We start from the raw sequence: 13,736 nt of genomic DNA, 5'->3' as shown, positions 1-13,736 counted from the left end.
TTTTATTTTTACGACGCACATTCTAAGATGGTTCGGTATAACCGCCTTAGAATGTGACACGGTGGCTTTACTGTAATTATTGACAACTTAAAGGACGACGAGTTTCTTAAAAAATCGCCTTGGTTTCTAACCCTAGCTTGTTCTCATTTTGATACTCCTTTAGTAACCCGTGTCGCAGCCTCCCCACCCTTCATATTCCCTCCCTCTTTCTTTTTCTTTTCTCCTCCTCCCTCTAATCAAATCTTTCACAACATTCTCTTTTTGAGTTTTTAGGGTTTATCACAACATTGGAAGTGTAGCGTGTTGTTGGTGGAGAGATTTTTCTTCGTAGGTCTTTTCTTAATTAAGAATGAGAGCATGCTTTTCTCGCCGGCACTCGACGACGCCAAGCACGGCTTCTCTTGGCCGGAGATGTACAAGGAAAACCTCGCCGGCACCTTGGAGGCCTACGACCACCACGTGTTCCTCTGCTACAAGAGCCACCTCGCCTGGCCGCCGCGCCTCGAGGCCTTCGACGCCGATCCTCTTCCCCTGCGTGTCGCCACCGTCTGGAGAGCTCGCAAAAATGACATCGCCGTCAAGGTTCGTTCATTAATTTGCTTTCTCTGCTGATTTTTAATTTGATTTTGATTTCAATTAATTTGAATTTGTTTGTGGTGCACAACAGATGAAAATCATGATGTGCGAGGCGCATGAGGACCTATCACATGGCTAATTTAGTTCAGCAGTGGTTAATAATTAACCTAAACAACCATCCTCATGAATTTCTAGCGAAACATGTTTGTAATTCTCTACTCTGCATGTGTGTGTGAGTGGTGGTTGATAGTCTGTCAAGGTCTGGTTTTGGGCTTGTTGTATAATCTCCTGTGTTTGTGAACTCATTTATTTCCTCTTTTCTGTTGCATTTTCCTTCCTAGCACTCCCACTAGAGTGGAGACACCTGATGTTATTGACCTTCGTAAGCAGCAGAGGAAGGAACCTAAAAAGCCTCTTTATCAAGTGAGTGTTTCTATTTCTGCTCTTCCATCAATTTTAGCTCTTTGATCATTTGTTTGTCATTAACCATGTTGTTTTTCATGAAGGTACTTGAAGAGAAGAAGGAAAAAATTGCTCCAGGAACTTTGCTTGGAACTACACACACGTATGCTAAATTGGCACCTTTTTCTTGTAATATTTGGGTGATATTTTTGTTTTTTCTTCCTCACAATTATTTGTTTATTAACAAGTTCTGATGTCCCTTTCTCTTCAGTTATGTGGTTAACACTGGCACCCAGGACAAGTCAGGGGCTAAAAGGGTAAAACTTAAAAGAGTTTCCTCTATATTTAGGGAGAAAGGGGAGAAGGGGTTTTTGTGTGATGATATTGATTGGTGGGATAACATGTTTCATGTTTTCCAGATTGATTTACTTAGAGGACAAAAGTTATATAAAGTAGATGTCACTTTACTGCCACAAGAGTTGGATGCCATGGAAAATGTTTTACCCGCGAAGTATGAATTCTTTTTTTTTAAAAAAAGAAACTTTCTTTTGCCTGTTAGTGATGTTAACATCATGACTCTGATTTGTTACCTCTCCTGGAACTGTTCCAGGTATGAAGAAGCAAGGGAGGAAAAGAAGTTACGAAATCAGTGTGAGGATTCTAGTGACATGGTGGCAAAGGTGTGTTACATTTAATTTTGTTATTTTATGATTTTAAAATATATTATTTTGGTAAATAATGATAGCTAAATTTTGTCACTATGTTAAGGGGGTAATTTTAAGGTTATTGATTTGTTTGGATTAAAGTTGTTGACTGTGATTGATTTCTGATTGGGATGTTTGTGGATGTTGGACAGGCTCGAAGGGAAAAGATTAGTGAAAGGATGAAAATTCTTCAAGATTTGGTCCCTGGTTTTAATAAGGTATTTGTTTTATTAACTGGTAAATTCTGTTTGTGCACTCATATGTATGCATAACTAGAAAAATTAAGAGGGGAATTAGAAAGAAAGAAAAAAGTTACATAGGTTAGAAAATTACAAAGTTATATTTTGGATAGACATGTCTCTGTCAAGATGGTCATACTCATAACAATAACTTAATGGAAAATCATTTGTGATAATTGGTGTGATTATGAATTTATGAATTAAAAGCTGATTTTTATCCCTTTTTTAGATGCCATTCATGTCATCAGAGTGTTTTATTTGCAAATACTTTACCATATCTATGATTATCCTTTAAGATCAGTTTCCATATTTCCTTTTTATGCCTTAGGATTAGTTACCATATTTCTTTATTTTATAATGATTTGTTTCCATAATTAGCTAGGATTATGATTAGTATAAACAAGGTTTTGAATTGTTACCATATTACAAATGTTTTCCAAATGCTGGTTAGCCCGTGTAATGCTTGGGATTTTGCTTTAGATAAAATTTGTGTAGATTATTATTATTTTAGGAATTAAATACATTTACATGTGTACAAATTATGACATAACATTATATTTATTATATTTTCTCTTTTAGTCACTCCACATGCATATTTTCTTCTCTTGCCTTTCCCTTTTAGTCATCATATTTTCTTTTTCACCAACATGCATCATCATTCCTATTTTTTTTGGTAAATAATAAATTATTAATTTTATTAGAAATATTAATTAGGAAATTTGAACCCATTATTTCTCTTATTTTCTTCTTTCTTTATCATCCTAAATCATTAGATCAATCTTATAGCTATATCATCATTTCTATATGTTAATTTAAAACCTTATTCAACTTCATTTTGAATAACTGATTTTTGGTTTAAATTTCATTTTGAATTGATATTAAAAGTAATTGAATCACATCTTTTATACTTGAATTTTACTATTAACATGCTTTTAGAATAAAAACATCTCAATACTTGAATTTCTAACTTTTAAGAGACCAAACTAAAATATAAAATATCAATTATATAATTAAATCAAATATCGATCAACCAATTTTCATTAGGAAATTAGACTTAACCAAATGATTTGGTTTTATTGGGCGGCCATTGTTCTGCCATAATGATTCTTTAAATACTGTTGTCAACGTGAAAATGACATAAAGGTGTAGTTATTATCACTATTTTACTTAAAATATACGATAAATTTGTTAATATATATAATAATTATTTTAAAAGTTATATTTTATATGATTTTTCTTTAGTTCACATATTACCTATGAATAAAAAAAAGTTCACATAGTACCTGTGAATATATTTTTTAAAGTCAAAACATCTTTTTAAGAAGTCAATTATTCTAATTTTAGTTTTTAAAATTTCAAATCCTAAAATAGTTGTCTTTTAATATTTCTAAAGATTATTTAAGACAACAACGTAAAGATTAAATTATTTTATTTTGATAATTAATTAAAGGATAAGATATGTTTTTAATCGTATATATTTTATTGAATTTCTTTTAGTTCCAAAATTTAATATTGTATAATTTAATTTTTGGGCTTAATAAGAAATTTGTTATTAGTCCTTCTTGCAACCTAAAGTTAAAAATCAAGAAAAACTTAGGAGTAAGGAAGGATTATATATATATAATTCAACGAAAGAAAATAAAACTTTTACTACTATTAATCAAAATACAGAGTGCTCCTAGTATTTGTTAAACCAAGGAGATCATTAATGACTGATTGTATTGGTAGGACTGAAATTGATATTAAGAAGTGTTGGTGAGGATACAAGACGAAGGAGGAGAATATTGTTTCGAGGTAGATGAAAATAAAACCCATGGTTTATCTGTTTTTTAGGCAAGTTTACCCTCAACTGATCATTTTGTCTGTGAATCCACACATTTAAAAGCAAGGTACTTTTGTTTGTGAAAACAAAGAAAATAAAACTTTTACTACTATTAATCAATTTTTTTTGTGGCATAATATATCACAAATAAATTTTTTAATATTTTTAATTTTGATAAACTCTATTAAAATAAGTGAAAATGTTAAAGTTTTATTTATACTATTGATCCATAGATTTTGTTAAACTCCAATGGCTTCAACAATTTTATCTAGCATTTTGTATTAACTAACTAATGGATGAGAAACTATGCCATTTGCGTTGCTGTGATTTGTTTTTTATTAGATCTCTTGCTTTTGCTTAGTTTTTACGTGGTAGGACCAGAGATCTCTTGTTTTTGTATTGGTTCCATGCATAAGGTATTGGGAACTGGATTAATAGATTCATCTTGTGCAGAGACTCCTTAGGCCAATAGGTTTGAGCTCATCAATAACAAATGGCCATGCAATTCATTGCCCAAACATCACTTATTTGAGCTTGCTTCTTATTTACGACTGTGGTATGAAATTAAGGTCTGGTTAATGCTAGGATGTTTTAACTTTTAAGGGAGTGCATAGTGATTATAGTATTATTTGAGGGTGTAAAAAACCTTTCTACAATCAAAGTTATGGCAATTAAAAAAAAAAGTCTGTCAAATTATTCACATGGTCTTTGGTTGATATGTTCAAATCCATTCTATTTCCATTATGTTTCTTATAGGACCCATGCTACAAAATTTTCATCTATACCATCCATCAAGATTTCTGCCATTATCGATTTCGTTCTATTTAGGTTGTAGGAGCTGCCATCATCTTTGAGGTGCAAAGAAGTTCAAGATCAGAAGCAAGAAAAGAAGAATTACGTAGACGGGAGATACATGTTGTCTTCTTGCCTTTCTCTGTCATAGATTATATGTTTTGAGGGTAACTTGTGGGTTGAAGCAAAGTTGGTCTTCTTGTAATTCATTTATTGTCTTCTTAGGCATTTTTATGAGCTTTGCACCATAATTGTTTAATTCCTATGAGTACTGTGTAATTAAATGATTTTATAATTGTTTAAATTGTGTTTTTGCACCAGTTCAAATTGTGTGTTATAATTAAAAGCAACAGCTTTTAAAGGATACCAGAGATCACAACAAATACAAAAAAAAAAAAATATCTACGACGGTTATAAGAATGACTGTCTTAGTTTCTTAAACATATTACGACGATTCTCTTTTAACCGATTTAGAATGTGAACATTTCTAAGACGGTTATTGAATAGTTGTCTTAAAATTTACATGTTTCTGAAGACATATTAAGACAGTGTAGGACGTGCAACCGCCTTTGAAAAGGGAACATTCTAAGACGGTTATCCAATAATCATCTTAGAAAACACTACTATCTACGACGGGTCAATAACCGTCGTAATAAGTGCAGTTCATATTACGACGTCTCTTTCTACGACGGTTCAAAACCGTCTTAGAAAGCCATATATAACCAACTTAAAATGTCATTTATGTAGTGGTGGAGGTTTCACCTTTGTCAAATAGGTCCAAGGTATTCCACTATTTAGCTAGGTTGAATAGTGGGATTCTTTCTTTTTTTAAGGGAGTACTAGGCCATACCAATATACTTACCATACATGTTAGTTTATAATTGAATAGTAGTATAAAACTAATTCTCATTGTTAGTGTATAGTATATTTTTTCAAAAAAAATACTATCCTCTTAATTAAATTGAATTAAACACACTTTTGATCTCCACCCGTCTAAAAAAAGCTTATCTCGTGATTGCAATTATATATTGTGTTAACACTACCATGACATTGTATCGTGGAACTACTTATATTAGTTATTGGAATGATAATTATCTTCTTAATATCTGGTGTTGCAGAAATTCCTTCCGTCAGATTTTCGGGTGGAAGAGGATAGAGTAAACCCCTCTTCCTCCGTTTCAAGTTGTTCTCGATAAGAAAAGAAAAATTAGAAGGAAAATTGAAGTAGTTGGGATCCCTTATACCTTTGTCTCTGCAAATTGTTTTGGTGCATACTTTGTTAATTATTTGCTTCGTTCTTATGAGAAAAAGAACGATATTACTGTCTATGGCAACAGTGATACCAAAGGTACATATTCCCACGAGCCACATTACTATGGTGTTGAGGTTAATTCAAATTAATGAAAAAGTTAATAATGTTAGTTAAAAATTTATTTAAAAGTTTTAATATTTTTAAGTAATGTATTCTTGAGTCTTGAGATCATTTAAAACAAAGAATGGAAAGTAAAAATAGATATTAAATGCTCCTAAAACTAAATTTTTTGAAAAGTTTTTTTTAAAAAAAATTTGTAGTCATCTTTTTATTTTAAGAAAAGTAAAATTCAAAATAAATTAGGTCATGCTACATTAAAGTACTAAATTTTATTTTTATTAATTATATAATAAAAGGAAATTTTATTTTTTAATTAACAATACTAAAATTTTCAATCAATAATAGCTTTATAAAGTTTTTATAAATTTACAATAAAATAAAATTTTATTAATTAAATTACTTTTTAAATTTTTCTATGATAAAAAATTCAATATGCTTTTGTTTTCAACTTGAATGTATAGTTTCTTATTATCAATATGATCATTTTTATTAATTAAAATATTTTCTTAAATACTTTTACATTTATATTTTTTACACATTAGGTCATCTGTTAACAATCTCATGTAAAAATCGTATTCATCAGCTGTGCTAAATTATGAAGAAGATATCGCCATGTACACTATTAAAGTAGCAAATGATCCAAGAACATGCAATCGTGTTGTTACTTACCCACCATCGAAGAATATCATATCACAAAATGAGTTGATATCATTGTGGGAGCAAAAAGGTGGTCAGAATTTTCGCAAGGAATTTGTTGTTGAGGAAGAGATTGTCAATCTATCAGAGTAAGACATATTTATTCAAGTATATATATATTAACTTTTATTTTACTTGATATGAAGATTTTGATAAATATTGTGTAAATACTAAAGATATAGAAACTTTGTATTTTTCTTCAAAATTTTGTTATGTTAAAATTGACAAATTATCCTTGGGTTGACTAATGGTAAACTTTTTCAATGTTGTTGCAGCCTTACCCCCTCCACACAATATTCCAGTTCCCATTCTTCATAGTGTATTTGTTAGAGGGGACCTCGTGAACTTTGAGCTACGGGAAAATGACCTTGAAGCTTCAAGCCTATATCCTGATTATAACTACACATCAATTCATCAACTTCTTGATATATTTCTTGCTAATCCTCCAACCCCTGCCTCTGCTGCTTTTGAGTGAAATATTTTACCTTGCACTTGTTGGTTGTAATTAATAAAATAGGTGATCCATCAATAAATGTTTCAGTACTATTATAGTCCAATCTAGCTGCAACAATGACATCTACATTATTTGACATTAGTTCATATTTGCATGTAACATGAACTAGTAAAAGAGTTTGACTTTTCTTGTGATTAAGAATAGTCATTGCTTAATATATGCTATCAAACTCTCTGGTGCAACTCAACAACACTATTTGCTTCTTTGGTGATTGATTTCCTATAATTAACATGCATTTTTGTGGTACAAACAATGTTGAACTCCAGGTGAAATCTCACATTTGATAAAAATTGAAAAATTAAACACTATATAATTAAAGGGAAAATTTAAAAACCTATGCCTTGATTTTATGTTGAAATGTGATGTCAAGTTTGTTTGCTCGAGCTTCACCGTCAGGCGACACACCGTCTGTCCTCCATCCATGGAGTCACTCTTCAGGTTTATATTAGTCGTAATTTTTTATTCTACAAAATGAACGATTTTTTTTTGTAAAGTTAAGGACTAAAACTTTCAAGACATATAATCTTGATGACCAATTTACAGGTTTACTCATAATCATATAAAAAGATATAAACCTGCATGAGTTAGGAGGCACGTGTTGGATCGAGTGGCCTCAGAATAATTAAGAAGGGGGGGTTGAATTAATTATTCCTAAAACTTTACCAATTAAAAATTACTCTTTTAAGGCTTTTACTTTTGTTGTTAAGAGAATATGGAGTTGAAGAGAAACTTAACAGAAAGTAAAAGCGAAAATTAAATGCACAACAGAAAGTAAAAGAGTAGGGAAGAAGGAAACAAATACACAAGAGTTTTTATATTGGTTCGGCAACAACCCGTGCCTACCTCCAGCCCCCAAGCGACCTGCAGTCCTTGAGATTTCTTTCAACCTTGTAAAAATCCTTTTACAAGCAAAGATCCACAAGGGATGTACCCTCCCTTGTTCTCTTTGAAACCCTAGTGGATGTACCCTCCACTAGAACTGATCCACAAGAGATGTACCCTCTCTTGTTCTCAGTCAAACCCAAGTAGATGTACCCTCTACTTGTACCACAAAGGATGTACCCTCCAATGTGTTAAGACAAAGATCTCAGGCTGTTACACCTTTGATACTTTGTGAATGGGGATACAAAAGAATTCTCAGGCGGTTAAACCTTTGAACGCTTTTGTATTAGGGAATGGGAAGAATCAAAAGAATTCTCAGACTGTGTCGTTTTGAATTCTTTGACAAGGGAGAAGGGAGACACAAAAGAATTCAGGCGGTTAGTCCCTTGTTCTTTTGGAAAAGAGAGAAGAGAGACACAAAAAGAATTTAGGCGGTTAGTCCTTGGCGAATTCTTTTTGGCAAAGGGAGAAGAGAATGAAAAGATGAATAGCACAAGTTTTCAAGGTTTGGAAAACCAGAAAACTTCAGAAAGCTTTTGGTACAAAGAAGAAGAAGAAGTTCAAAGAGATTCAAGGCTTGTAAAGGATTGTATGGAAAAGCAAAAGTATTCAAGATTGTTGTTAGAAAGATTGATTCAAAAATGCAAAACAAAGTCTTGCTTTTATAGACTCTTCATGTCTGGTCAAGAAGGCCATTCAGAAGAGTTATAACTTTCAGAAAAACTTAAAACCCATTTGAAAAAGTCAAAACCTTTTTGAAGAGTTACATCTTTAGATTTTTCAGAAACAAACACTGGTAATCGATTACCAAATAAGTGTAATCGATTACACAAAGCTTTTGAGTGAAACAATGTGACTCTTCACATTTAAATTTGAATTTCAACATTCAAGGACACTGGTAATCGATTACCAAAACATTGTAATCGATTACAGCCTTTTGAAAATATTTGGAACGTTGTAAATTCAGTTTGAAAACTTTTTCAAACTCATTTTGCTACTGGTAATCGATTACAACAATATGGTAATCGATTACCAGAGTGTAAAAACTCTTTGGTAAAGGTTTTGTCAAAAACTCATGTGCTATTCAAAGTTTTGAAAAAACTTTTTAATACTTATCTTGATTGAGTCTTTTCTTCATTCTTGAATCTTGAGTCTTGAATCTTGATCTTGATTCTTGAGATCTTGAATCTTGAATCTTGATTCTTTATTGTAGACTTCTTCTTGAGTCTTGAATTCTTCTTGATTCTTGAACTCTTGACTTGTTCTTGATTCACTTTAGATGTTCTTTGATTCACTTGAGTTGTTCTTTGATCTTTTGAGCTTTTTGTTCATTACCTTTGTCATAATCTTTTGTTGTCATCATTGTTATCATCAAAACACCTTTGAATCATTGTTGATTCATCATGAAGCTTTGCTTCCACAGCACGTATAGGTAGTGTGATTGCATGCAGTGACGTGGAAGCCAGATTGATGTAAATGCCTTTTCCAGAAAGACTGAAAATGCTTGGTGTCAAAATGCCTTCATAATTGGCTTGCGAAGCTGAAGTTCGGCTTATTGTATAAGAGACTGAAAATGCTTAGTGTTAAAATGGCTTTATAATTGGCCTATGAATGAAGCTGAAGTTTGGGCTTATTGTATAAGAATAATCATTCTTTTGTCAGCTTTTAAAAAAGATAGAAAACAATTATTTTTTCATAATTAATCTTTTCCAAGCATGCATGGAAGAGAAAGTTGAGTGATACCAGAATGAATAGCCTAAAGTACGTACATAGAAAGTTAGTAAGGGAGGGAAATTTACTAGCTAGCTTGAAGTGCTTCATTTTCACTGCCTACTATTAGGGATATAATGTGACTTGTAACCGTCTGTCTAAGTTTTGCCACTTTAACTGCAGCTGGAACATCGCATCATGCTTTTCACAGATATTACATATTTAGTCTCAACAGATATTCCAACAAAGGTAAACAATGGGTATATGAGTATAAACAATTTATTTTGATAGTTTATTAACCTTAGTCCAAGGATCAGAAGTTCAGAACCATGTACATATAATAGCATATAATAAGTTGTCTTTATAAAGAAAAGGAGGTTCTACGTCATCAATGACTAACAAAAAGTCATGCTTCTTGCGGAGGTATGCTAGCTCAACCATAGGTGTATAATCTCCATAGATCCATGCTAAACAAGCTGCAAAAAATAACATGAACAATAATGCACAAAAGGAAAATTATATGCAAAGTTTATTGTCACCAGAAATATAAAGAAACAATTAGAAATAAGATAGTGTAGCATCGCTGTCAACACCCACAAGTAATTGTGAGATCTCGATATTGAAAATTGTTAAAATAGGAGAAATAGAGGAATAATCGACCAAAAATCATGTGTGTAAACTGCATAATGAAATTTGTTTTATATAGACTATTCTGTTTAGTCTAAATCAAAGATTGTGTAACTATAAACCATTATTATTAATAAATACAAAATATTTTCATATACCACTTCAATGTGTTTTCCTCTAGAGAGATCAAAATGAAGGAAGCACCAAAGTAATAAAAATCCACTAAATGTCTCCGTTCATTGTAGCAGTATGTTGATGTAATGCACACTTGTAGATTGTTCGATCTTCATCTGATTGATTACCTCCTGAAGTAGTTCATGTTCGTAAATGCAACAAAGGTATAAAATTCACAAAGGAATTTACTGATCAGATCCATGAGTATATTTTTTATGCTCAAGCATATGAACACCCTTTTTATCGAACAATTACAGCATTGCTCGATAAGGGTGTTAGAACCAGAGGAAAGAACTTTCTGTAATGTGCAAAAAGTAACGTTCAAAACTGTGCACCAAATGTAATTTATTATTGAGAAGTTATATCAACCATGTATTTAAGTCTATTTATAGGCAACAGTAACCATGCCTATTTACAAGTTTAACCAATAAACCTCTTGGTTACAGACTAGAGGTATTGAATTACCCTTTTAACACCCCCTTATAATTCAAGAGCTTTAGACTTATACAATACTGAACACTGCTAAAAAAAACACCAGAAACACCCAATGTTCAGCATCTTTCTCAGTATCAAAAACCTCTCAGTCTTCAATCCTTTGGTCAAAATATCAGCCACTTGAACTTCTGTTGGACAATGATGCAAACCTATCCTTCCTCTGCACACTTGATCCCTGAGAAAATGAAACTTAGTCTCTATATGTTTGCTTCTCCCATGGCTCACAGGATTCTTGGCCAAATCTATGACAGATTTACTGTCAATTTGCAACTCAATCTTCTCAAAACTGCCACACTTCAACTCAGCTAGTAAGGACAATAGTCAGAGACCTTGACACGGTGCATTGTAGGCAGCTACATACTCAGCCTCACAAGTTGACAAAGCAACAACATCTTGCTTCCTCGAGTTCCAGGATATTGGAGCACCTGATAACAAGAACACAAAACCAGAAGTGCTTCTTCTATCTACCTTATCTCCACACCAGTCTGAGTTTGTATAACCCATGAGATGTAGATCACCCTTCTCTTTCTGATTTGGAAACAAAATACCACAGTTTTTTGTCCCCTTTAGGTACATCATGATCCTCTTGGCTGCTACTAGATAAGATTGCTTTAGACGAGTCATAAATCTGCTAATCACTCCAACACCATAAGAAATCTCTGGTCTACTGTGACAAATGAACCTCAAACACCCAACAATTTGTCTATATAAAGTTGCATATACATTCTATTCACTTTCTGAGTTGTCAATCTTCAAATTGGCCTCTACTGGAACTGTTACTGAGTTGCAGTTTTGCATGTGAAACATCTTCAAGGTTTCATTGATGTATTTCACCTGATGCATTATAATGCCTCTACTAGTCTTTATGAACTCAATGCCCATGAAGTAAGAAAGTTCTCCAAGGTCAGTCATCTCAAATTCTGACCCTAGCTGTGTCTTCAAGTTCTCAACTTCCCTCATGTTGCTTCCTGTAATTACCAAGTCATCTACATAAAGGTATAGCAATAGAGCTTCATCATTCTTGAGAAATTTCACATAAACACCATGCTCTACAGTGCATTTCTTGAATCCACTGTCAGTTAGAAATGAGTCAATTCTCTTATTCCATGCTCTAGGTGCTTTTTTGAGCCCATAGAGTGCTTTCTTCAACTTCAGCACTTTATCTTCTTGTCATGCAGTCTCAAATCCAGGAGGTTGTTGTACGTATACTTCTTCTTCTAGGGGTCCATTTAGGAAGGCAGACTTTACATCCATTTGCCATGGTTTCCACCCTTTCCAACTTTCCAAAGAAACTATCAACCTCACAGTCTCAAACCTAGCCACTACTGCAAAAACCTCTTTGTAATCATAGCCTTCTTTCTGCATAAAGCCCTTTGCCACTAGCCTGGCTTTGTGTTTAGCAATACTCCCATCTGGTTTGAGTTTGTTCTTGAAAACCCATTTAACCTTTATAGCTATTTTGCCATTTGGTAGACTAGCTAGCTCCCATGTCTTGTTCCTCTCTATGGCTTTCAACTCTTCTCTCATAGCTTCTAACCATACTTCCTTTTTAATTGCTTCTTGGAAGGTGGCAGGTTCTGCTTCTCCCATTAGTGCTAGATGAACCAATTCACCATCATCATCTATTGCACTATCAGGAAACACCTCATAGGCTTCTAGTCTTGTTGGCAAGCTTCTAGTCCTTGTGGATCTTCTTCCCTCTACTTCTTGAACTACACTTGTAGGTTTAGCTTGAACTTCACCTGTAACGTCATCAGGTTCTGGTTCACTCAATGTTTCTGTGTTGATATGCATCATTGGCTTCTTGCTTGGATCATGTTTGTCCTTCATCCATGTGTTCAGCTCATCAAATTGCACATCCCTACTGAAAACTATTCGATTCGTTCTTGGATTTAAGAGTTTGTATGACCCTGTGGGATTATAGCCAACAAAGATCATGTGTTCACTCTTGTCATCCAATTTCTTCCTTGTTTGATCAGGAATATGTTTGTAACATGTTGAGCCAAAAACTCTCATATGCTTCACAGATGGTGTTTTCCCTGACCATACAACTTCTGGTACTTGATTTTTAAGTTGTTGTGTGGGGCACCTATTCAGTACATATGTTGTTGTGAAAACTGCTTCTCCCCATAGGGCTTTAGGTAGGTTCTTTCCTTTCAACATGCTCCTCACCATGCTCATGATGGTCCTGTTTCTTTTCTCAACCACACCATTGTGTTGTGGTGTGTAGGGGGCTGTTACTTCATGTAGAATGCCTTTGTCTGTGCAAAAGGCTTCAATTTCTCTAGAGTTGAACTCTCCTCCATCTGTTTTAAGGATCTTTAACTTCTTCCCTGATTGTTTTTCAATCATGGCTGTGAATTTCTTCAGGTTCTCAAATACTTCACTCTTAACCTTGAGTAAGTATGTCCACATTTTTCCTGCTAAATTCATCAACAAAAGACACAAAGAACCTGTTCCCACCTAGAGAGGGAACCTCAAATGGTCCACAAACATCAAAGTACACTGCATGTAGTAAATCATTGGCTCTAATGGGTGTGTAGTTGCTAAAGGATGCTCTTGTTTATTTGCTAATCATGCAATGGCCACAAACAGATTTGGGGATTCTAACTTGTGGCAAACCAAACACCATATCTTTTGCATGTAGAAGGTTTAAATCTTTGAAATTGAGATGTCCATACCTCATGTGGCAAAGCCAAGACTCATCTGATTTGGTTTCTGCATTTAGGCA

At 33.4% G+C, this 13,736-nt stretch overlaps 2 protein-coding genes across 2 annotated transcripts; both read left to right on the top strand.

Annotated features, from left to right (window-relative positions):
- Window positions 1-882: 882 nt before the first annotated feature.
- LOC114410634 (splicing factor 3B subunit 2) lies at window positions 883-4,836 on the top strand (the record flags this gene model as incomplete). Its single annotated transcript, XM_028374590.1, has 7 exons — window positions 883-999; window positions 1,083-1,141; window positions 1,250-1,295; window positions 1,398-1,489; window positions 1,589-1,658; window positions 1,835-1,900; window positions 4,572-4,836. Coding segments are annotated over 7 exons (579 nt in total), but the record flags the coding sequence as incomplete, so codon positions are not given.
- A 1,683-nt stretch (window positions 4,837-6,519) lies between these two features.
- LOC114410633 (eugenol synthase 1-like) lies at window positions 6,520-7,078 on the top strand. The gene is made up of 2 exons (XM_028374589.1): window positions 6,520-6,634; window positions 6,879-7,078. The coding sequence occupies exons 1-2, from the start codon at window positions 6,520-6,522 to the stop codon at window positions 7,076-7,078; spliced, it is 315 nt and encodes a 104-aa protein (XP_028230390.1).
- The last annotated feature ends 6,658 nt before the right edge of the window (window positions 7,079-13,736 follow it).

The sequence above is a fragment of the Glycine soja genome, chromosome 4 (genome assembly GCF_004193775.1).
Source record: "Glycine soja cultivar W05 chromosome 4, ASM419377v2, whole genome shotgun sequence".
Taxonomy (NCBI): domain Eukaryota; kingdom Viridiplantae; phylum Streptophyta; class Magnoliopsida; order Fabales; family Fabaceae; genus Glycine; species Glycine soja.
The sequence above is the reverse complement of the archived record's forward strand: the minus strand, read 5'-3'. Positions and strand labels throughout refer to the sequence as shown.